The following is a 22,841-nucleotide window of genomic DNA, read 5'->3' as shown; positions in this document are numbered from 1 at the left end:
TACGATTCCTTATCGTAACCAAATTATGGAGCTAACGTGAATAGGGCACAGTTGGGCACGACCCGAGGCGGTGATTGGTCCGTTTAAAAGGTCCTCGGATCAGCCACGCAGATTATTCGATCAGCCGAGGCACAAGAGAAGAAATCTACATCTCACTGGGTCATTGCACAACCGCCGCCAAGCATCAGGCAATTTCATCATGTTATTATCTTCAATGGCAATCAATCTCGTTGATAATTCCAGTTCGATGATCATCTCACTATAAAAGAACCCCCTTGAAATATAATCAACCCTCCTGCCGTCCGGAACACCGAACAGAGCCGTAATCATGACTGATTACCTTTTGTCCCAAACACTCTCGGCGCGCTATTACCAGCCCGATCGGTTTCCACACATATCGGAGGCAATCGGTGCAGAGCCGGGATCGGACCATGGTCAGGTTCTCGAAAAGAGCAGCTCACCCGAGCCCTCACAGTCGGCGAACCGAGTGAGGAAACGCGGTAGACCGAGAATATCCCCTGGCAATACTTCTCCTAATGTATTATTGTTGCTGTCTGGCGGATTACTCGTTTGGGCAAGTGCTAATATTAAAGTAGGACCGTCGGGCTCAGATCCGGGCTGCGCAAAGGACCTACCGACTGAAGAAAGAAGCCATGTTTCAGGAGTTGAAGGCACGCGTGTCGGAGCTTGAAGAAAGCATGGGCAGGATATCTCAATCGTTGTCCACTTTCTATCATATGGCGCTTCAGTCTGATCTCAATCTCACTCATCCTTATCTCTTCCAGCAACTCAACGCCACCGTCTCGCAGGTAAAACGTGAAGGCAAATCATCAGCTGGGAGCTCATTATCTGCTACGGAGCTTCACCATATACAACTGGCTGCTTTATCCTCTGCAAAGGCAGCCAACGATGCATTTACTTTTGGATACACGGTGAATATGAACCCCGGTGGAAGTGGGGCGTTCTACAAGCCACCAGCAAGTGACCGCATTAGAGTATCACCTTCCACTAGATATGCAAATCGCTCATATCTAGGCAATCTCCCAAGAGACATCGAAAGACCACTGAACGGCAGCGCCACTTTCACATACAGCTATAATGAATCAACATTCGCTCGTCGACTCCACCGGTACTGCATAGAGTACGCGTACCAATTATTCACCGATCCGCGAACAGATCCCCAGGACATCTATCGTGTCTTCCGACTGGTGAGCTGCGTGCGTCAAGAGGATAAATTGGCCCGCTGTCTTTCGTCCCTCCTCAGTGCAGGCCCAAAAGAGTCCTTGGAAAGACCAAATGTGCCTTTCTACTGCATCGGTGGTGCGGGTACCCATTATCCGCAGATGCAGCCCGATGGAAAGCCTCTGTATCCCGAGAACATGCGGCTTCCGGGTCGAGTCCTTGGTTCCATTCCGGGTAGTGCTCAGGAGATGGACAATAAATCGTCGTCGGAGAAGAGACAGGAGCTTCTTAAGTTATACGGGCTGGATGGTACCTGGCTTGATTGTCGTGATGTCCAGGGTTATCTTGAAGAAAAGGGCTTCTGTCTTGATGGTGCGCCGTGTATCTTCGCCACTCCTACGCTTGAGAACCAGGAGAATTCTCCAAAGGCTGCGCTGGATCAATCGAAGGACATTCCTATGGATCTAGATGATAGTCATAAGCTCACATCGTTGCCCTTGCGTACCGTTGATGGCACGGATGAGCGCAATTCTGAAAAAGCAGCCAATGCAGCAGAACAAGCGGCCTGGGTCCTCAACATTGAAGAGTTTGTTCAGAGTAAGTACTTTGTAATTTACCATCATGCATTGTAACTCTCATACGCTAACCTGTACTAGCGCTTTTGAAGAAGATGGTTATCCTAGGCCGAGCCCCCGGCTTCCGACTGACCGATGTCGAAGCAGCCTTCAAGTCAGCAGCGAAAGTATCGTCGAGTTAGGCTTTGCTTGCCTTGAACTCGATCCAAGGGCGCCGGGCTTGCAGATAATGATTATCCATTTTTGGTGTCTTTTTCTCCCGCCCCTACTGCTCACCAGCGATTTTCACATGTCTGCTGATAGGCTTTCTTATCAACACCCGTGGTAAAGGGGCGAAAATCTTCACTGCCTGAGGAAGAAATCTCTTCTTAATCATAATGCTAATCCTATGTTAACGGCATCATGTATGTACGACTGAATGAGGAAACGGACAACGGAGTTTACAAGCATGGGTTCCCAGAATGGAAGTGTGTATACTTGCTTTACAGTCTCAATAACTCCTAGGACTACCAAAATGTTGGGCAGCATGCTGGATCAACAGCAATCCCTTTCTTATATCAATCGCAGGAGATGGTAGGTAAGACCAGTTTATCTTGTGAGTAATGCACAGCCTGAATAGGAAATAATTGTTCTTCAGGATATGTAAGTAATGTGACCGGTCAGCACGAACTGCCATTGGCCGACGCGACCTTTCCGCAGACGATGATGCAATGGATTACCAATTCGGACTTGGACGTCTCCGACCACCGACTTGTCATCGATGCCCTTTCGTCGTATTTAAACACTTGCGACTCGCGATCTCACGGAGGTCGTCATCATTGGAAACAATTGATCTGAGCTCACTCAGGCTGTTATACCCTCGCATCTGTACCTTAACTCCAAACTCCAACGTCTCAGTCACCATGGTGGGCATCAATGAAGTCCGCAAATCCAACGTCGCTCTCCACGCCCGCGAAGGAGACTTCGTCGCAGTCTTCGTGGGAGGAACCAGTGGCATCGGCGAAGCAACAGCCAAGGAGCTAGCCAAGACCATCAAAAAGCCAACAATCCATCTCGTGGGACGAAATCAAGCCGCCGGATCCAAGATATTAGAGGAATTGAAATCAGCCAATCCCGATGGGACCTTTCATTTTATTCAATCGGACGTCTCACTTCTCCGGAATGTAGATGAAGCGTGCTCGGAAATCAAGCAGAAGGAAAAGGCGATCGATCTATTATTCCTCTCGACGGGACATCTTGCTGCCTCGAAACAAAGTAAGGAGAACCACACACATCCATCATTTGAGTACGTGGCAGCTAACTGTAAAGTAGATACAAGCGAAGGCCTCGAAAACAATCATGCCCTCCGTTACTACTCCCGCATGCGCTTCGTCCACAATCTCCTCCCGCTGCTCAGCGCATCCAAAGCCCCAGCTCGTGTCGTGAGCGTCCTAGCTGCCGGCCAGGAAGGTAAAATCGAAGAAGATAACCTCGACTTACAAAAGTCGTGGTCCATCATGAAAGCCGGCATGTATGCGGCGACCTTAAACTCCCTCGCCGCAGAACACCTGGCCACGCTGTACCCATCCATCAGTTTCGTTCACGTATTCCCCGGCATTGTCCGCACACCTCTCATGAACAAGACCATGGGCTCGATCGCCGGTTCAATCGTTAGCTTCCTTTCGCGACCGATGTCGATTTCGTCGCAGGAGAGTGGTGAGAGGCACGTGTTTATCTCGACCTCCGCTGCTTATCCGCCCGCTGCGCCTGAGGATCCAACAAACGCAGGAGTGCCACTTGTGGAAGGGGTGAAGACAAGCGTAGCTTCGACTGGGAAAATCGGTGGGGGATCGTATATTCTTAACTATGATGGGGCCAATGCAGCAAATGAGAAGCTTATGAGCGGATATCGGGCGGAGGATTTCCCGAAGAAGATCTGGGCTCATACCCTGGAGACGTTTAAGAAGGTGTTTGATCCGTCGCAGTAAATATTCTACTCCTATCTCAATACGTAATTACTTAATGTTTTGTCAGTTAGACTGTCCAGAAAGCCATCAGAGGAGAAACTAATCACCCAGTTATCCAACCTTCCTTTTCAACACCAACATTTTCTTCTATGCAAGCAGCATGCGACTACATTCCACCTTCAATCAGGCATTCCACCGACATCCAAATATGCATATGCCAAGAGGATCGACATATCCCCTCCCATGGAATTGAGGATCCTCGTTGCCCCCGTGGACATAAAGTGATTGTATGACGTCATTACATGTACTCCACTATGGAGATGTACGTTTTCTGGAACACTGCCACATTAGTACACATATAATTTAACAGTCCGCGTCTTTATATACCCAATAAAAGCATAAAATTCCTACCAAAACCTTCAGAAAACATCCCATCTCAGAAATCCCCGATCACAACGAAACCCCCTCTAAACCCACATCCCAGAATACATACCAAGAAAGAATGGGCTGGAACCTAGACTACAGCGCCATAACCCCCGGACCAGGGGGCACAGTCATGCTCGGTGAAAAAGGCGGTGCCGAGGCCGTCGCACGCCGGGCCAAAGAGCGTCGAGCCCGAGAGCGGGAACTTGCCTTGCAGGAAGGCATGTTGGCGGATGATGCCGTGTCGGAGACGACGCTTGTGCCTCAGTCGACGCAGTCAGGGTCAATCGGTGGTGGCGATGTGAAGCCAGGACCTAGTTGCCAAGGCAAGGCGCTGAACAGCGGGAAGATGGCAAAGGCCGTGTCTGAGGGTGATGGTGCTCCGGAGGTCAGTGGAGAGAAGAAGAGCGGGTTTAGAGCGAGGTGGAGGGAGTTTAGGGAGAGAAATTTGCCGTGATGGTTGACTTTTGTTGGATTTCTATACCCGGGTTATTATTATTTGGTGATTCTTTCTTTGTTCTTTGTGTTAGTTTGGTTTTGTTTTGGTTGTCTGGGTGTTTAATGTTTGGTATATTATTTGGATATGTTCGTACTATGGAACTATGCTCTTCAAGTATGGAGAAGGCCCGGTGGATTACGACATTTCCAGCCTTAGTGGGATAATACCTTGATGGGGTCACCACTATCCACTCAGGCAAGTATGACATAAAAAGCTGGAACTAGTCAGAAACACAATCAGAATCTAATATTGATACTACTTTGTGGGATGCAAAGTCATTTAATCCGAACAGTAACATAAATAGATGTCTGAAAGAGTACATTGTACATCTAACTATCGTGCCGGAGAATATCAGACAGCTTGGAGCTTACCTTGTCCATTGTGACACTAACAAAGGCAGCCGATCAAACCATGGATATTCCCAGAAACTAACAAAGAAGTACTCTAACAGTAGAATCCGTTCACGTGGGAAAAGGTCATTCGGCTTTTGTCTGAGAAATGGCTTATTCTCAATGATTCTATCACAGGGTGTATGTACATACCATGTAGGCCAGAAGATGACTGCATCAAGAGTTGATTGTTATAAATGGAGGGATATCAATCGCTTTGTCTATTCACATCCTTTCTTCTCTATCATATCAGCTTGATTTCATTGTTGATCTTTCCCTACTAGTACATATCAGAAAGAACTATCACATTATCATTCCAAGACCAACACCAACTACAGACAGCAATGGCGGCATATACACAAAAACCACTGTTCAACAGATGCTTTCAAAATGCAATATCATCCGAGGCCGTCATAGCAGAAAAATTGTGGGCAATAGAATATCTCAACGACTGGTTTACAAACAACTCTAGCGCAAGTATTCCGGGTCCACAGGCGGATCCCAATATACTACAATGGGAGACCATATACCACCTGTGTATCAATGGCAGTAAAGAGGCGGTGATACGACTACTTCAGCTAGGGCTTACATTTTCCGTGCCCTGGGATCCAAGAACTCTCTTTCATGCTGCTGTCAGGAGATATGATAACGACAAGGACATATTGTATCACCTGCTGGGCAATCTGCCCTTGAACCAATTTTTTCTTGTTTTTCAACCAGATGAGACTGGAGAAACACCTCTACAATGCGCCTTAAACCAGCCCTATTTTGGTGAAAAGGAGGCGATGCTATTGAGGTGGGCACTTCATGCTAGAAGACTGGGGTGGGAGATACACTACAACAGAACACTCGCTGTTGCTGCACGGAATGGACACATTGATGCCGTCAAAATGCTCCTCGGCGCTTTGCATGATGCGAGGCACGATATGAACACAGATCCACTAATCTCGGCTATTCGTTACATGGCAAAGGAGACTAACAATGACGAAAACCTCGCCATTGGATGTGACATAGTCACACAGCTGGCCCAATATGGACATGAGATGGGATGGGGCAACGGAGTGGGATACTTTGTTCAAGAGCTTGTCGGTCTCTTTAAATATAGGGTATATGGAACGACATAAATGTACTTACTGTCCGGCTCGGTGCGATACCAATGCCGTAGACGCGGCTGATGCAGTTGACGAATGTGTTGTTCGATCTAGGACAGTGCCGCTTTTGCATATACGCCATATGCTTCAGATCCGATAGCTATTGAGTGAGTAACTAGTTCATACTTGAGCCTCTTTCCCTGAAATCCATCTATATCCTACCGTCAAAGGATAGCGATGGGTATTATATATGATGCACCATTTCATGTCTGTGGTGATACTTTGTCCTTTCCAAAGGCCAATGAGGATAATGCAATTTCCATTATATCTTTGAAACGCAGGGAGTGTGAGTCAATAACAGCACCCCTTAGCATATGGTAAGTTGAAATAAAAAGAAGGTGGATCTAGCCACAGAAGTGTCTATTTTGGCGTTGCTTTGTTCGTAAGTTTGAAATAAAGTGAACACTTGCTAGAGTTCAGCTTCTGGATCAATTTCGGCAATATTCCCACAGGCCCGCACATTGCAATTGTCATATCAAAGAAATCCGAGTAATAGAACACCTTGTGTCTCGTTACATTGTATGCTATGCTTTCCCCCACCGTGAAACAGTCATAAAGCTACCTACGGCCGCTGACTGAAATCATACGAGTTTCCAAATCCCCTATTCAAATACCGCGACATGGCTTCCGCCTCCGTAACCCAGTCGACAGGGATCTCGAGGCCCGTCTCTTTCTCCACCAGAGGCTTCAAATCCTCCGCAAATTCCAGCCTCATAGGGTTTCGATACCACGGCGCGAAATGAACTGCGATCATTAGCCACGAGCTCGCCCTTTAACGGGGATCTAAAACTTACTCATCGCCAACATAACCCTAACGTCATCGGTTTGGTTTCCTATTCCCGCATGCCACAGCCTCAAGTCCCTCAGAACCAACGCGCCCTTAGGAACAACAGGCTGACACGGCGGCCGAATCATTCTCTGCTTCTCCAGCGCACTCAGTTGAATTCGCCCACTTGCTCGCTCACCGTGCATTCCTTCCTGGACGTGCAATCCTGAATCGGTGTGTGTTCCCAGCCACACCTCTGTAGAGCCGTTTTCGGGAGTCATGGTAATCAGTGGGACGTTTACGACATAAGCGAACGGGTGCGTCGGGTGGGCGAAATCTGCGTCAGAGTGGACTGGCTGAGACATGGGCGGGTTTTCAGCTGTAGGAGGCATGGCTGAGTTTCCAGAACAAAAGGTCCATTTTGGACGGGGCCCTAGCGCCGTTGTGGTTATCTGGGTAGCGATTGGATCTATGCCCTTGTTAGTTTGTATTCATTGTGTATTAGGCCAATGCCAGACACATACTGAAGAAGATTTCAGGATCGAAGTATTTCCGCACAGGCGGGGGATCCTGCTGGATATTCCCAGGGTTATAGTTATAGGGACTGTTTTCTTTCCTGTTCCGCAGCGTCCATGCATCCTTGACCATTTTATGGTTTAGTCGGTCCAGGGCATCGTGGGGCACGACATTCTCCACTACGACTAAACCGTCGTGGTGGAGACTTCGAATTGCGATCTCTAGATTCTGCGGAGAAAGTTGCCGACTCTGGATTTCTGACTGTGAGGGGGAGATGCTGGTTGGGAAACTTGACATGCTTCGAGATTGTGTGCAGGACCTCGTAGGCTTACACAGTCTAGTGATATGGGTGATACGCTGCATGCTCGTATAGCCTAGAGGACTATGGTGTGTCGTCAATTGAATATGGTGTATTAAATGTGTTGTATGTCTGAGTGGATAGGTACAGAGGAATATGTTCTAGTTGCATCTTTCAGGATTGGGGGATCTTTTATAGCCCTGTCTGCCATGCTGTCGACGATCAACGGTTCGGCTTTCGCACTTCGCATCTCGTTTTTGAGTGGGTCCGGGGTGCCGTGTACATTGACAGTAGTGCGTGGGCTTACTTTACTATGTGTATTACCAACCTAAAAAATGCAGTGGCTATAAAAGTTTTGTGGCAATAGTAAAGTCCACTTGAACAAGGCAATCCGATTGGCTCTTTCTGAATAATGTAGTGGTGACGCATTTAGCGACGGCTTTCATTCCTGCGAGGATAATGCGAGCTCCAACCAGTTCGCTCCTCCATCATGCCCCGACCTTTTCTAACAAACAGTAAGTCTAGTCCATTCTAAAAGCTGTCCAGCACACTAATGCAGTGCCACAATTCCTCTATTGCCAGGATGGTACCTTAGAACCCACCTGTATTCAATATAGTTCTGGTACAGCTTTCTATTAACACAAGATAGTCAGGAATGCAGATCCAGAAAGATTAAATGTGAGCCTAACTAGTCAGCTCCAATAGAACTACAGATTAATCTTCAAAACAGGTGATGGACTTCGACCCGTGTGTCTTCGCTGCCAACAAGCTTCTCGAAATTGCCAGTGGAGCAACCGTTCTCCAAGAGAGCAACAGTCCAGGTCGCCCACTACCCCAGATCAGAGCTTAACCACCAGGCCGCGGTCCGCCGAATACGTATCGACGAAAGATCCCGAAGCGGCACTCCGGAACCCCCATATTGCGACAATATTTCGTTACTATATCGAACATCTGGCCGGATGGTATGACCTCAACGATGTCAAGAGACATTTCGGTGACATAGTCCCTTCATGTGCGCGGAGAAACTCGCTCCTTCTCAGCGCCATCCTAGCCTTTGCCGCAGCGAGTCAGAGTTCGAGCTTCCTGAAGAAAGACCTTTGGGACTTGGCAGAGTCGTATCACCTCGAGAGTGTTCAGGCACTGCTGCAGCTCACAGAAAATCCAGATGAATTCCGGACTGGCGAGACGCTGGCCGCTATTTGTCTTCTTCGGTCGTATGAGATTATATCGCGTGAGTATCTCTTAATCTTGCTTGTGGTGTGCTAACTTGCCATAGAAAATGTCAGTTGTCAGAATCATCTTCAAGGATCATATTCCTTGTTAGCAAGTCGGCCTGCTGGGCTTGAAGCCGGGTTACTCAGCGCCGGCTTCTGGAATTACCTCCGAGAAGATATTACCGTTGCGCTTATAGAGAAACGGAGTCTTATGATAGAGCTCTCTCAAGAACACCTGCCTCCAACAGTCGAGGGCGAAGATGACCTTGCCAACAGAATTACATACCTGCTAGGAAAAGTTATCAACCGATGCCTCAATCAAGACGCTTCGCCCTTAGAGCAGCACGAGTGGCACTCACTCGGCGATGAGCTCGATACCTGGCGTGCCTCTCTACCCGCCTCGTTCGAGCCTATTGGGACTCCGGGGCTATATGGACAAAGTAACTTTCCCTGCTTATGGACAGTCAGCGGATGGCATGGTATAAGCACCTCATACCCACTTATGTATGGGATACGTGAGCTGACGATATCAGCCTCGAGTCTGCAATATTACCACACGGCCCTGGCAATCCTGAGCATTGCTAAACCGATGCAGACTGGCATGAATACGCTCCAACAAATCCAACTCATCAATAACTTTGAGAAAAAGCTCAATCATCACGCAGTTCAGGTCTCGGCTCTTGCGATTTTTAGCAATTCTGCGCCCGTGTGGGTCAATTCGTTTGGCCCCATTTCCTTCTGTTGGTCTTACGCATAGAACCGCTGGGTCTACTGCTGACAATAACAGGTGGTCCGTGGCTGAGAGACTCACAGAGAGTTCACGAATTAATCGAGGAGACACGCAAATGGGGAAGCAAGACCGGCTGGCCAGTTGCGAGTATAGTCGCGTCGCTGTCGCGGTCGGGGACCAGAGGGTGAAGATATGGCAATGGTTATCATGGGTCGTGTAGGGCTTATCCGAGAATGGAACCAATAAAAAGGGCTTGTGGTTTAGTGGTATAACGCTCCATTCGCATTGGAGAGGTCCCGGTTTCGATTACCGGCGAGTCCACGAATATTTTTATGTCGACTCGTGTATGTAAATTCTTTTTATTTAAATAGTATCGACCCATTTTGCTTGGCTTTTTTTTTGCAGCTTTCTAATGGATGATGTATCCTATTGACTTTATCCCTGGATCGGCTCGGAAGTGTCGTATTGTTGATGGGGTGGAAAATCGGGCTTCTCCTGTGCGGGTTACAGTTTGCTCGAGTCAGAAATATATAACCGTAAGCCGCAATAAGGATGAACTCCCATCATCAGCAATTACTAGCTAAATACAACATTCTCACTCATACTTACACAAGCACTGGAAATAAGGAATCCGACCTATCCCTAATATATAAGTAAAGACCCTCAGTACAGAAATACTGACTAGCTTGAAGCTCAAGTGATTTGACCCGAAGTACCGGCTGGCAATTGTGCGCAACATTAGCTACTTTTACCTCTTGCCCTGTAAAGCATTTAAAAGAGCTATATATCAACAAGTGGTCCCATAACTCAGTTGGTTAGAGTGCTGAGCTAATAACTCAGAAGTCGAGAGTTCGAGCCTCCCTGGGACCAGCTTTCTTTTTATTTTCTCCCTAAACATCTCCATGATCATTGGGCGATTCTTTTTGCTAGGTGGGTCTGGTGTCCCCTGTGGAGAGATTCTGACACATAGTCCTCGGGCTCAGTATACAAGCAGACCGCACTGTGAACCATCTGTGCCTACACAACTCGTCCAAGCTTTGAATATCTGCATAACCTCGACACCAAGCAAACATCCCCTCTGTAAACCCAGGTTCACACCCACTGATCCCTCAGAACAAGATGTAGGGTGTTCGGGCAATACATTTAAAGGTTATCCCAGATGGGGTGGGAATATTCCTCTATCTCTACACGTAATATGACTTGGATCCTGGTACGAATCACTTCATATCTTGCCACAATAACTATAGGAGTCATGCTTCTTATGGTACAGTATTGTCCGAGTGTCCCTGCATTCCTCTATGCAAGGGTGAGGAGTATACAAGCATATCTCACTTTCACTCGTGATGGAGAGAATGGTAGCTGATCTGGCTTTAAAACAACCCATCGAGGCCATTGATGCCGAATTAAAAAGGATTAGATCCAGTAGTATTTTACAATACTGTACTTCACCATATGCCCTCAACTGCTTACAGACATGTATAAACTATCTCTAACATTTTCAGGGAGACGCTGAAGCAAACATTCAATTTTCCGATTAAGTGTATTCCATTTCGCGCTGCTCATAAGCGAAATTGAAATGTAAATCTTTCACCAAGGGCGAGTGGTTTAGTGGTATAACATCTGATTTGCATTCAGAAGGTCCCGGTTTCGATTACCGGCTTGTCCATTTTTTGCTATTTTTACATCCGCCATCTGATGGATAAGATAGCCGATAAGACCATCTTTTTGCTTGTCTAGGTCCCTCATGAACAAAACCAAAAAAAAAAGAACAAATAAAAAACAAGGAAAATAAATATAAAAGCAATCAGCGCCAGACTCGATTAGATTCCATTTAGGTACACACGCGTAATCGAATCCGATCAATGTTTTAAGTCTTTAAATCAATATACCAGAAAGTCAATCAAAGCTGGATGAGATTACCCGTGGACCATACCCTTTGGCCGTGGGCCAATAATGCTATTGATGGTCCCGTATTATATTATGACCTCAGGAATAGACGAACAAAGACAAAGCTTCGTGGAACTCGTCTTGGCGGTTACCGGATGGACCAAGTTTGTGGTGTTGCTTTCAGCCCTTTGTCCGATAGGGCACCTCCATGGATCGATCTGTAGTAGTATGAGAGTCTCTGTGCAAGGGCCTGGCTTTATAAAGGCCCCTTCACTAGACCATCCTATTAGACGTTTATAACATGCACAAACCAAAAGACGTGAAGCGAACAAGTTCAACAAACAAGTCACCTTCACATCGAGCAAAAGTTCTGATACCTATTCTTGGTCGAAAACAATCGCATCTCAACCTCAACATGCCAAGCAAACGCATATCGAGGCGCCCTTTCCTCTCAAGTGAAGAGGTCACTGTAGGCAGCCTGATCACCAACATCAACGAACCCGTAAAAGGTGCCTATGGATGCCCCTGGCCTCTGGGGCAGATCGAGGACTTCGCAGTCAGGTCTGTACCCGACATGTGCGCGGCTACTCAACCCACGAAAGACACAGGACTATCCACTTCATTCACCCGTTTATTCAAAACACCCGGCCGCGGCTGTGCAGATAGCGACGATATGCGTCCCAGAGGTGGAAAGCTATATACACTCAAAAACCCGAGGGAGCTATTCCGTAACCTCAGCACAAACAAGGGCGTCAAGAAATGGCTGCAACAACAGATTGATGAAAAATCGGACGTGTACTTGGTAGAGGGCCTTGCGACGCTAGAAGGAAATTCTACCAGTAGCTGCATGGATAGTGAAGATAGTTATCCGGCTCAGGGAGAACTGATCTGTGCTATGCGTGTTTTGAAGCTTGTCTTTAAGCCTTTTAGGACGAAAACTCTCGAGTCTGGACGATTGGAGAAGAATAGCTCGTGGGAGGTGTTCTCGGATTGCAAGTTGTTACACTCTCAGGCAGCGGAGTGGGTCGAAGTGTCGGACGGAGAGGAGAGCAGCTTGGGGGACCGGGATCGTCGGGCTATGGGAGATAATGGCCACGGTGGAATGTTTGCTTTCGATGAGGACCTTCGCGAGCAACCCAGGAATCGACGTGAGGAAGTGAGCCGGTTCTCGGATGATTCGCGATAGTTTATCATCCTTAGTTTCGTGATGGCTAATATGCAATGATACACTGGGGTCTTTCTAGCCTGAAACAATTGCTTTCTTTTCTTTTCCTGTCTGTTTTAGCGCATGGGGAGGGCTCATCTCTACTGTTTTCAGTTGAATCATAGATCTGAATATGTGCTGAGTAGTTTGACCTGATTATTAAGTAGGGCTTAAGTAGAGGGCTCTACTCTACGTGGGGATACGGTTGATTCTCAGAGCGTACTTGGAATAGAATTTTCTACAGGGTCTGTCAAATACCCCATTACTGATTCTACATTGGAGATGATCTGGTACATAGCAAAAGATGTTTTGCATACCTATGGAATAGCGACTAGGTACTGGAAGCACGAATATGCTTTTGTCAGACAGCAAGAGCTATGATATATGGCCGATGGAGAATCATGTTCCGAAAAGTAACTTAAGGGAACGTTGTGGAGGGACGACTTTAATCCAGATGGAAACGATCGACCTTTAGGATCATGTGCTCCTCCCAGCGGCTCTTCTGGCCCAAGTAAATCTGGGGCTGCATCTTGTCTTGAAGCGAAACGGATGACGAGGCTTCCACTCCTTTGGGTGGAGGTAAGATCTCAACCTGTGTCTTTACGATACCGGTCGAAGTCAAGACACGGCCATTAGCACCGATAGCTTCAGCAGACACCGTATGAACATTGCCGGATTTAAGGGAAAAGGCAGTCTCGAAACCAGTACGTTTGGTCTCGCCAAGGTACTGCCGCGAGCCATACTCATCCGTAACTTGGTAAAAGCGCCAGACCTTGGTTTCGGTATCTCCGTTCCAAGAGACGTATACAGTAGTGCCCTGATCGTTCTCGAGAGAAACAATGGCCGGCGTCTCATTGGGAAGACCGGTCCAGTTATACCGGAAGCCACGGTAGTTCTCGACACCCAAACCCAAGAAACCAGAGTCCATGTATGTATGGAAGATAGGGGTACCGTCGGGACGAAATTCGGTTAGGGCACCTTCAGAGCCCCAATTGACGAGCACATTCCCGTTGGGGAGGAGCTGGGTGCTCCCCTGAGATTTTGATAGGAGACCATCGGGAGGCTGGAAAGCTTGGACAATGGAGGCCTTCCAAGTAGCCGTATTGACCTCGATGATTTTGCCCTGGGAGAAGGGATGGGTGTGGACTTCACTGCCACGGCCGTTCTCAGTTCCATGAGCAGAGTTGTCATAGAGCGAGATAACTTCTTTATCACCGTCCCTAGAGACAAAGCGCGCGTGATGCTGGAAGCAGAACTTGACGTTGGGCCCAAGATCGAAGTCGGACTTGACACCACCCAGGCGCCAGATAATCTCGCCGGTGGAGCCGTTGATCTTGTGGACTGCGCAGGCATCGCGAGCCGAGATGAGATAGTTACCCTCGGAATCTTTGTCGACGGAGTTGATGTGGAAGTAATCCCACGCATCCGACGAGTTGTAACCGGAGCCGGCTTGGCCCGGGTTAATGGGTAAGATGGCCTCTGTAGCAGTAGTTTAGTCATTTGTTGCTGCTCAAAAGGCTGAGGCACCACTCACCGTCAGGGAGAACATGGTCCAAACTAGACCACTCAAAGAGGAGCTCTCCAGTTTCTATATCGAGCTCTATGCCGGGTTTAGTTATACGCGCAACAGGCATGGGATACTGATGGTTACCTTGAAAGATAGCATTGACAATCCACTGTTGCTCGGGGCTTGCTCCCCATCGAGTAAGATCCTTGGGGATGGGCTGATAAATTTGAATGAGAGCGGTTTCCTCATTGATGATATGGAATTCATGTTTATCGGTCAACTTGTGGTTCCCCGCGCGCAGCTCACGAATGGTCTCGTAATGCTGGTCCAAGATAGTAGTATGACCATGACCATGACCATAGCCCGCATTGTGGTCTCCCTCAAAGCTGAAGAGAATGTCCTTGCCCTTCCAGCGTGCCTTCTGGAAGTTCGTTGCCCAGATGGAGTAATAGCCGTAGCCCGACCAGACTAATTCTCCATCATCGCGGAAGATGTAGGGAGCTGCCTGACGAGGACCATGCATTTCCCCGGCGTCATCTGAAAAGCCTGCAAAGGGAGCAACAAAGAGATATCCCTTTTCGACATCTGGCGCTGCCGGAATAGTGATGTTCAGTCTGGGAGGCGCCAGATCAGGACGCGATCTGAATTGCCAGTCCGCCGCCGCAAGGGGCAGCAACGCAGTAAGCCAGAGCGAGCGCATGATGCGTGCTGAGAGCACAATGATCAGCTTCGCGTCGTTCCATTACGTTCAAGGATGGGTACATTAACCTTTGGTAAAGACGCTGCACTGAAGAAATATCTAAACTCAATATCCTGATACTGAATTCAGTCAAAGGGTTGTCCGTGTGATAGCCGTTGTTTGAGAGAAAAGGAAGTTGATGTGGCTCGGGTGTACAGCATCTTTATATTCGTGATGGATGATGGCACTGTTGCCGGTTCTTGCGTGATCCCTGCCCCGCACCTGTTCCGAAGACTACATAGTATGTACTGTACATAGAATACTCTGACTTCCTGCAATATCATTTCGGCCAATTTGACGAGATCCTGTCGATTCATACCCGATTGGGTGCCCGCTTTCTGCCAAGTCACTGCCCGGCTGAACCCAATTCCTCGCCTAGATTGTTCTCGCACAGGGCTTCATTATGGTACAGTAAACGTTTGTCAACTCTATCCAGCAATATCTGTGAAGCTGATTGGGTGATCGAAAAGTGTCTCTGCTTGGACCAAAGGCTAGACGTGGGTCAATACGACGTCCTACCCGGAATAGTACTTTAGAAGAGGACAGAGCTGGTATTTGATGATTCCAGCGCTTCGGGTGACGGTATATAAGTAGGTAACTTGTTGCCAATATTATAAAATAGTTAGATTAAGATATACTGATAGTAAACTACTAATGAAGACATTCTTCACTTGGTATCAGTACTAGACACTAAATCCTCTGATTAATGACTGGTTTCGAAGCCAAAAAAAGATCGCGTTCCCCCGACCCGGGATCGATCCGGGGACCTCTCGGTTACAAAGATATTTTCTATTACAGCCGAGCGCCATATCCAACTAGACCATCAGGGGTTAAGCGATGGTGGGCAGCCAAAAATTATGCTATATAATACAAAATAACTACTTTAGCCTGACGCGCGAAAAACACGATGTGACAAGCACTACCAACAAGGGACAATCAATGGTCCTCCCTGTGATCTAAACTATGATCGATGGCCAAGACTACACCTATAAAAGTAGTACTGACAGGCAGGTAATCATCCCTCAATTCACCGCTTAATTGATTGCGCTCTTCTACCCAATCTGTCTATTTTTCCCTATATCTCTACGCAGGTGTCCTAAGGGGGACTCATGGAGAACGGAAATCTCCAGACGCGTGCCACCGCTACGGTGCAGTCTCTGGGGTGCAGCTCTCGTCCGGATGTACACATCGAACTCGTTGGAAAAACGGAGCGTTGATCAAATTCCCATACAATTGGGGATATAATTGAATGAGCCGTCTCCATCGGCGTGGCCTTAAACCAAATTTTGAGTTTCATAGAACAGATTCATGGAAGCTGATATTCCTATCATGGAGCTGATATTAAATAGCAGTCATGTTGGATTGATCACCTATATCGTCTTCAAAACCCAAACATTGATCACACGACGAATATTCTCAACCAACTAGCTGTAAACAGGATAAGCTCTATACATAGTAGGTAGCAAGCCTGGGTATATTCGACTGTCTAGAACAGGCAAATATGAGAGTGGAGGTGATTAGCTGGACCAGATTAGCATCGGCGAATCGAGTACCGCGCCATACATCTGCACTCGTCTCCAGTCTAGTTATTGTGGAGGTTTCACCATAATATCCTTGTATGGCGTTAGGGCTGAGAAAGCTTTCAGGTATATGACATCATATCTCACGGTCTTGCACATCACTGGAAAGGTACCGGAACATAGCTATTCCGTGGCTTTTCAAAAGAACACTCTAGCCCTTGAAACGAAGAATGCCAAGTACAGATACGTGCGCAAGCTTCTTGCAAACAACTTGAAGGAATCAAGTCTTACACAAAATAGACGGCCAAAGCCCAAAGCCTCGACCGTTCTGCGACGATCATGGCTTCAATAAGGATGGTATATGTAGTGAATGGGTTGAGGTCATGATCAGCAATTGATTGACCAGGATTACGACAAGATGAAGCTCAGAAGGGTGGTTTGAGAGACTAATAATAGCCCTTGACAGCTTCCATGGAGATAATGAGCCACCTCTGTCATAGTTCTTGAGAGGTCTGAGGGAATATGCGAATCGTGACGGATTATGTGTAACGTGTTCATGACTTGTTGGTTGAACAACACTCTTTCGTTTTCTAGAGAAGGTGAAGCTCGAAGGTATACACGGTACTGGTGACTAGAGGAGGATATGGACAGCCTACCAAATCGATCACTAGTCGAGAATAGTGTTGCCTGATTGGACATATCCTGCGTGTCGTAATTCCGCCGAGTCAGGGGTACGGAACCAAGGTTCTCGAAGGACAATGACCTCAGCCATGGAACGACCAAAACCTGTTAGGGTTAAATGAAGCTCCCTTGCCTGAAACCGTAAGAAATGGGATGTCGTCATAGGGCGGCCCACCAGCCACAGAGGAGCTCGAGCGCCACAGCAGCCCCACATCAAAGACGTGGGGATCAGCGGGTATGATCTAATTCAGTATCATTTTGTATCATTTTAAACAATGCCCTATATTCACCTTATTCATGGTTCCCAGACAAGCCACAACTATGCTACGTCATCGGGGTGTAGAATCCGACTTCAGGAACGCGGATGGAAGGTATATAAGCTACTGCTCAACCCACCCTGAATGACTTTAACCAGAGATACCCAACAAACTAAAATCATCTTGACACTACATCATTACAACAATACAACTAACATCCATCCTGCCATCTAATATCAAACAAACCACACACAATGTCTGGCATGCTGCACAAGGTTAAGGAGGCTGTCACTGGCCATCACGACTCGACCTCCGACACCACCCATACCAACACCACCAACAACGCCAATTACGCTGAGAACCCTAAATCCTCCAACCACGGCCCTCACGGCTCGGCAATTGCGAACAAGCTCGACCCCCGTGTCGACAGCGACCGTGGTAAGTCACCTTAGGCACCTGAGCCTGGGTCACTCAACATGGAATACTGAACACTTATAGACAACCGCGCTGGTCATCACACCACCACCACTACCGGCCCCGGTGGCACGACTACCACCCACTCCAGCACCCATGGTCCTCAGCAAGCTCCCGTTGGCGCCGCTGGCGGCGTAGACGCTCCATTTGGCACAACTGGACATGCTGGTTCCCACTCTACCAACGCTGGTCCCCATAGCTCCAACGTCGCCAACAAGGTCGACCCCCGCGTTGACTCTGACCGAGACAACCGCGCTCGTCACGAAGCTCTGGGCGGTGCTCACGGCCCTCATTCGTCCAACTTGGCCAACAAGGCTGACCCCCGTGTTGACAGTGACCGAGGTAAGTGACCTCTCTCTTCACGCGATTGCCATATGTCAGAACTAAGACTAAGACAACAATAGACAACCGCGCCGCCGGTATTGGAGCTACTGGCGCCATTGGTACCCCTGGCGCTTACTCCTCTGGAGCAAGCCACGGCTACGGCACTGGCACTGGCACCGGCGCTGGTGTTGGCACTGGAACCGGCCTTGGCCATGGCCATGGCACTACCACCTCGACCGCTGGTCCCCACAGCTCCAACCTCGCCAACAAGGCCGATCCGCGTGTCGACTCCGACCTGGACAACCGTGCCCGCCACCAGGGTCTGGCCAGCAGCAGCTACAACACCTCTGGCGGTAGCACCACCGCGGGTCCCCACAGCTCCAACATCGCTAACAAGCTTGACCCTCGCGTTGACTCCGACTTGGATAACCGCCACAACGTTGGCAATGTTGGCACCCAGCGCCATATCTAAAATGGTTGAACTGGCTTCATGACGAAAGACGTTTATGAATCGAGCGAATTAGTACCCCTGTCTTTTTCGAGATGAAATTCTTCTGGCAATGATTTCATGCGATGTACCTTAAATGTTGCTATTACCATAATATGATCAACATTAATACCTAATCCACCTTCAAGCACGTAGGACATACTAGTAAGATATGCTGCAGACAAGTATTTCAAGAATGGGACCTTGTAAGGATCCACTGGTCAAGGGTTTAGTGATCAGCGCTAAATTGGATCAAGGGCATAAACTTTGGTTCCGGAACTACCAGCAGCATTATCCTATTGCATGATGAGCAAAGCGGCACAGTGACCGTTGTACGAAATGGATGGCCACAGCTAGACCGTGTGATAGCGTGGACCCTGCTGCTGTCAGATACTCCACCCCACTAATTCTGATCTCGGCGCTTATATTGCCCAATCCAAACAAGAGTCCAGCCCATGAGGGACTATTGGCATGCATAAGGGAACTGATATGAATGATTCCATTGATGGATGTGATTCCGAAGTCTACTGTTAGCTGCAGCGAGCACGCAGGAGTTGGTTACATAAGAGGCTGCATCAGGCGCAGTGAGACGTAGACTGATCACATCTGATCATCTAAGTCTAGGCTCACTTCCCTAAGTGGGTACCACCAGTGGCATCCCAATTGTCCATACAAAGAATCTTTTCTCGCTCTGAGACTAGAATACAGGCGTTTTCCTCGCCGTACTATTTCCTTACTGGTAGTTATGGCTCATTCTGTTGACCACTGGAGGGAATCATAGGACGAAAATTTATTTTGCGTTTTTATCTGTACCCTTACTAAACACTAGCATGCCTTAAAAAAGATAGCGTAGCGCGGCATATCTTCCCTGATCCCATAACCCAAAGAAAATCATGGTCGAATACCCAACATACCCGGAAATCGTTTCATGTAGCCTGCAAGTCACTCACATAAGCAAATCCGAACCGGAAGAACAGCTACACAGCCGGAACACGAACAGTTCCACGTGTCACAGTACCTCTCCAAGACATTATCACTCGAAAGCGGATGTTGCACTCACCAGAACTTCCTATTTCTCAGCGGGTGGTTCGGGAACACCCTTCACAGGAATCCTGATAGCTCCATCATCCCGTTTCTCGGGCTCAGGGACACCCTTTACCGGAATGCGGATCGCACCGTCATCGCGTTTCTCAGGCTCTGGGACACCCTTCACGGGGATTCTAATCGCACCGTCGTCTGGTGAGCGGAGAGACAGAGGGATCGCCGATGCGAAGGCGGCGAAGATAGTGATGCCTTGAAGGATGGTAGAGAAGAGCTTCATGGTTTTTGTTTAACGTGAAGGGATATGGCAATGGTAGATTGTTTGGGGAGGAATAGTTATCAGGTTGAGAGTTTCAGGGAATAGTGAGGACTATGTATATACTCAGACTTTCGTCCTTCGCGTATCATGCGTCCCTGTTTGACATTTCCCTCGGATACTGGAGACATCCAACCCCCCTCCGGACATCTCGGCCCTCTTTGTCCAGTGAGGCTGGAGGAACTACCGTGCGTTCTAGACGAATTAGGAGTCATCTTGAGATACCCCTCTTCCCTATCTCAAAATGAGGGGTAGTATCTAGGGAGAGGATAATCCCTGCTAGACATACTGTGATCCAGTATGCTGTGATAATGTAACATCACTAAACAGGCTATATGTACACTTGTGCTAAGTAGGAACATATTAGTGATCCAACAAAGAGAATATGCAAGTATCTCAAAAGGGGGTTTGTATAGATCCTAAAATAAACCCCCGAAGAGGGCATATGTAAATGGCCAGAAAGGGGATACGTACTTGTACTAAATGGGATGCGGCGCAGATAGAGTACAGATTCTGGGCTCGTCTGGATTATTGATGACGTGCTCTATACATATTCTAGAAAATATCTTTACCTCTGATTTGTTAGTAAGGTGGGACTGACAGGGGTCTCGGAATGATATGGATGGATAAGACCTACGGCTTAGCCATCGAGTGCCACGGAAGAGGGCGCGTAGGATGCCAAAAGAGGTAAATGAGGGTGCACTGAGCCGAGAGGAAGTCCTTTTGTCTGGTTGACTTATCTGTCGGATAATATAGGTGTTGAGTACAGTTTTTTATTATTGCAGTCTTAAGATAGTGGCCTGTAGAGCGGGGTATCTTCAAAACGGTTCTTTGCCTTTGTTTCCTTCCTCTGTTGTATAGAGCCCTTCGGATATATCCAAAAGTCCTCGTACTTCACTCTTATCCAGCGAAGACCGTGGCATTGAAAAATGGGCTTCGAATATGAAAGGTAATAAGACCTCAACAGTAACAATTTCGAAAGCTTACTTTCTGGAACAGGGTCGACAGCAGCGCTTCAGATCCTGAGCTATCCTTATCCAACGATGCAATCGAGGAGGAGACGTTGTTGCAAACCGATAATAAAGAACAATCCAAAGCTAGTCATAATATATTCGTCAGAGGGACTAAGCGACTCCTATCCTCTCCTCGAACTCGCATCGCGCGAGATATCTTCATCTGCCTGCTCGCTCTATGGGGCCTCATCAGCATCGCCCATAGCATTTTTCTCGCCGCGCGCCGCAATGCGCCACGGAAGCACTGTTATTGCGGCAACTCAACGTCCGAAGCGAAATCACTTGGCTGTAAATTCGATTCCCTAGCAGCTGCCTGGTTGCCGCCCTACTGCCGCGACGACGAACTGACAGCTGAGTTCGAGAGATCGGGCCCCGGGCCTAACGGGAGCTGGGATTATTTTGCCGACGACTATCACAAAATACCTATGACCCTCGAAGAGGTCGCAGCTCTGGGAGACAACCAGAGTGCGAAGGTGATGATGACACGGGAGTGGCATGTGGTACATTGTCTTTTCTACTGGAGAAAGCAGTTCCGTGTGCGGTTTAGGGAGGCACAAGGTGGCATTGTAGAGCCGAGCTTTGATAGCGAGACTCATATTAATCATTGTATTTCGGTTATCTTGGAGGATAGTTGGGGGACTGAGGCGAGGATTGCGCTGGATTCTTGAGCATAATTTATCTTGATCTAGACTAAGGGTGGTCACTGGACAGGTGTCGCTACGCTTGTCGGTGGAGATCTTACACTTATCTCGAAGCTATTACTCTATAGTAATCGTTTGATATTGCACATAAAACTTACAATATTCAGGCTGCTTAACTAGAGAAGAATACCCAATTTTACTTGAAATAATTTTGGAGTAGAAAATGTTTCCTTTAACCCCAGTTTAGGACAAGTGGAGTATTGGAGGGAATCATAGTCATTTCGCCATCGACATCCATGTATTTGCACTTCACAGGCGACTCAGCAATTACGAGTATCGTGATGATTATGCGAAGTGTTGAGACTAAAAGATCAGTGGGTCGTTGATTCATACGGCAATCCGATTGAAAGGAAATTGAATAAGTCCTGATCAAGTCATATTGGTATGAATTAGATGGCGGCTTTAGCGATAATATGAATATCCTGATTTTAGAATGGTCACTGTCCTTCTATCAAGGATTGTAAGCCTTAGTACGGAGTACTGTGATAGAGAAGAGCATCCAGGGCTAGAATTATGCTCTGGGATAGTTAAGTAGTATTGGCAGGGTTTAATATGAACTATTTCCAAAGTATTGCATCCGTAAGCACTAACGCACATGTTGCCCTAGTGTCACACTTGGCGGCTAATGGGCTAGATGAGGGGGCGGAAATGCCTTGATAAGTAATATTTTAGAGCTAGCTAAGGTAACCCCTCTGGAGAGCGGGGCAGTGCAAAAGCAAGTCAAGTTGCGTCTTATGATTGTGACCTACTCCGGGACCACAGATTGGACACAGGCATATCAACAGACTCCCGCCGGCATGCTATTCCTGGGGAACTGTAATAGTCCTGAGTATGGCTTTCTCACGGTTATCTTTCTGTCCGAGCCATGCTGAGAATGATCGAAGATAGTAGTGCCGAAATGATTCCCTTGAAATGGGTTGCTGTATTCGTAGTGGTTGCCATATTCGCCACAACTGTGAGTCTACCCGGAGCACCACATACATCGCAATCATTGATTCCAG

The 22,841-nt window shown here is 47.8% G+C and overlaps 11 protein-coding genes and 4 non-coding genes across 15 annotated transcripts; 11 read left to right on the top strand and 4 right to left on the bottom strand.

The window, feature by feature from the left end:
- Window positions 1–328: 328 nt before the first annotated feature.
- F9C07_2110490 (uncharacterized protein) lies at window positions 329–1,939 on the top strand (the record flags this gene model as incomplete). The annotated part of the gene is made up of 3 exons (XM_041295525.1): window positions 329–487; window positions 597–1,779; window positions 1,839–1,939. The coding sequence occupies 3 exons, from the start codon at window positions 329–331 to the stop codon at window positions 1,937–1,939; spliced, it is 1,443 nt and encodes a 480-aa protein (XP_041151502.1).
- Window positions 1,940–2,595: 656 nt separating this feature from the next.
- Window positions 2,596–3,812, top strand: F9C07_12429 (putative short-chain dehydrogenases/reductase). The gene is made up of 2 exons (XM_041295526.2): window positions 2,596–3,011; window positions 3,069–3,812. The coding sequence occupies exons 1-2, from the start codon at window positions 2,660–2,662 to the stop codon at window positions 3,722–3,724; spliced, it is 1,008 nt and encodes a 335-aa protein (XP_041151503.1). The 5' UTR covers window positions 2,596–2,659; the 3' UTR covers window positions 3,725–3,812.
- A 393-nt stretch (window positions 3,813–4,205) lies between these two features.
- Window positions 4,206–4,583, top strand: F9C07_12428 (uncharacterized protein; the record flags this gene model as incomplete). The annotated part of the gene is made up of 1 exon (XM_071507830.1): window positions 4,206–4,583. One exon carries the CDS (start codon window positions 4,206–4,208, stop codon window positions 4,581–4,583), a length of 378 nt encoding a protein of 125 aa, XP_071367256.1.
- A 775-nt stretch (window positions 4,584–5,358) lies between these two features.
- Window positions 5,359–6,138, top strand: F9C07_12427 (uncharacterized protein; the record flags this gene model as incomplete). The annotated part of the gene is made up of 1 exon (XM_041295527.2): window positions 5,359–6,138. The coding sequence occupies one exon, from the start codon at window positions 5,359–5,361 to the stop codon at window positions 6,136–6,138; it is 780 nt and encodes a 259-aa protein (XP_041151504.2).
- Window positions 6,139–6,727: 589 nt separating this feature from the next.
- Window positions 6,728–7,810, bottom strand: F9C07_12426 (uncharacterized protein; the record flags this gene model as incomplete). Its single annotated transcript, XM_041295537.1, has 3 exons — window positions 6,728–6,909; window positions 6,960–7,400; window positions 7,456–7,810. 3 exons carry the CDS (start codon window positions 7,808–7,810, stop codon window positions 6,728–6,730), a joined length of 978 nt encoding a protein of 325 aa, XP_041151505.1.
- A 425-nt stretch (window positions 7,811–8,235) lies between these two features.
- On the top strand, window positions 8,236–9,877 carry F9C07_2075748 (uncharacterized protein; the record flags this gene model as incomplete). The annotated part of the gene is made up of 5 exons (XM_041287633.1): window positions 8,236–8,260; window positions 8,476–8,976; window positions 9,022–9,438; window positions 9,493–9,699; window positions 9,747–9,877. The coding sequence occupies 5 exons, from the start codon at window positions 8,236–8,238 to the stop codon at window positions 9,875–9,877; spliced, it is 1,281 nt and encodes a 426-aa protein (XP_041151506.1).
- A 61-nt stretch (window positions 9,878–9,938) lies between these two features.
- Window positions 9,939–10,010, top strand: F9C07_t246. Its single transcript has one exon. It is a non-coding gene; the product is annotated as a tRNA-Ala (tRNA).
- Window positions 10,011–10,485: 475 nt separating this feature from the next.
- F9C07_t247 lies at window positions 10,486–10,559 on the top strand. The gene has a single exon. It is a non-coding gene; the product is annotated as a tRNA-Ile (tRNA).
- A 724-nt stretch (window positions 10,560–11,283) lies between these two features.
- F9C07_t248 lies at window positions 11,284–11,355 on the top strand. Its single transcript has one exon. It is a non-coding gene; the product is annotated as a tRNA-Ala (tRNA).
- Window positions 11,356–11,445: 90 nt separating this feature from the next.
- Window positions 11,446–12,897, top strand: F9C07_2287105 (uncharacterized protein). The gene has a single exon (XM_041287634.2). It carries the CDS (start codon window positions 11,878–11,880, stop codon window positions 12,760–12,762), a length of 885 nt encoding a protein of 294 aa, XP_041151507.2. The 5' UTR covers window positions 11,446–11,877; the 3' UTR covers window positions 12,763–12,897.
- A 169-nt stretch (window positions 12,898–13,066) lies between these two features.
- F9C07_2287104 (ASST-domain-containing protein) lies at window positions 13,067–15,675 on the bottom strand. The gene is made up of 3 exons (XM_041295538.2): window positions 14,432–15,675; window positions 14,315–14,380; window positions 13,067–14,259 (listed from the first exon to the last, which is right to left on the bottom strand). The coding sequence occupies exons 1-3, from the start codon at window positions 14,985–14,987 to the stop codon at window positions 13,226–13,228; spliced, it is 1,656 nt and encodes a 551-aa protein (XP_041151508.1). The 5' UTR covers window positions 14,988–15,675; the 3' UTR covers window positions 13,067–13,225.
- Window positions 15,676–15,765: 90 nt separating this feature from the next.
- On the bottom strand, window positions 15,766–15,856 carry F9C07_t225. The gene has a single exon. It is a non-coding gene; the product is annotated as a tRNA-Tyr (tRNA).
- Window positions 15,857–17,738: 1,882 nt separating this feature from the next.
- On the top strand, window positions 17,739–18,754 carry F9C07_12422 (putative period circadian protein; the record flags this gene model as incomplete). The annotated part of the gene is made up of 3 exons (XM_041295528.1): window positions 17,739–17,922; window positions 17,983–18,300; window positions 18,363–18,754. The coding sequence occupies 3 exons, from the start codon at window positions 17,739–17,741 to the stop codon at window positions 18,752–18,754; spliced, it is 894 nt and encodes a 297-aa protein (XP_041151509.1).
- A 1,084-nt stretch (window positions 18,755–19,838) lies between these two features.
- On the bottom strand, window positions 19,839–20,090 carry F9C07_12421 (uncharacterized protein; the record flags this gene model as incomplete). The annotated part of the gene is made up of 1 exon (XM_041287628.1): window positions 19,839–20,090. The coding sequence occupies one exon, from the start codon at window positions 20,088–20,090 to the stop codon at window positions 19,839–19,841; it is 252 nt and encodes an 83-aa protein (XP_041151510.1).
- A 471-nt stretch (window positions 20,091–20,561) lies between these two features.
- F9C07_1924302 (uncharacterized protein) lies at window positions 20,562–22,527 on the top strand. The gene is made up of 2 exons (XM_041287635.2): window positions 20,562–21,075; window positions 21,126–22,527. The coding sequence occupies exons 1-2, from the start codon at window positions 21,056–21,058 to the stop codon at window positions 21,805–21,807; spliced, it is 702 nt and encodes a 233-aa protein (XP_041151511.1). The 5' UTR covers window positions 20,562–21,055; the 3' UTR covers window positions 21,808–22,527.
- Window positions 22,528–22,841: the final 314 nt, after the last annotated feature.

This window comes from Aspergillus flavus, chromosome 8 (genome assembly GCF_009017415.1).
Source record: "Aspergillus flavus chromosome 8, complete sequence".
Lineage (NCBI taxonomy): Eukaryota > Fungi > Ascomycota > Eurotiomycetes > Eurotiales > Aspergillaceae > Aspergillus > Aspergillus flavus.
Note: the sequence above shows the minus strand (reverse complement) of the source record. Positions and strands in the feature narration are given on the sequence as shown.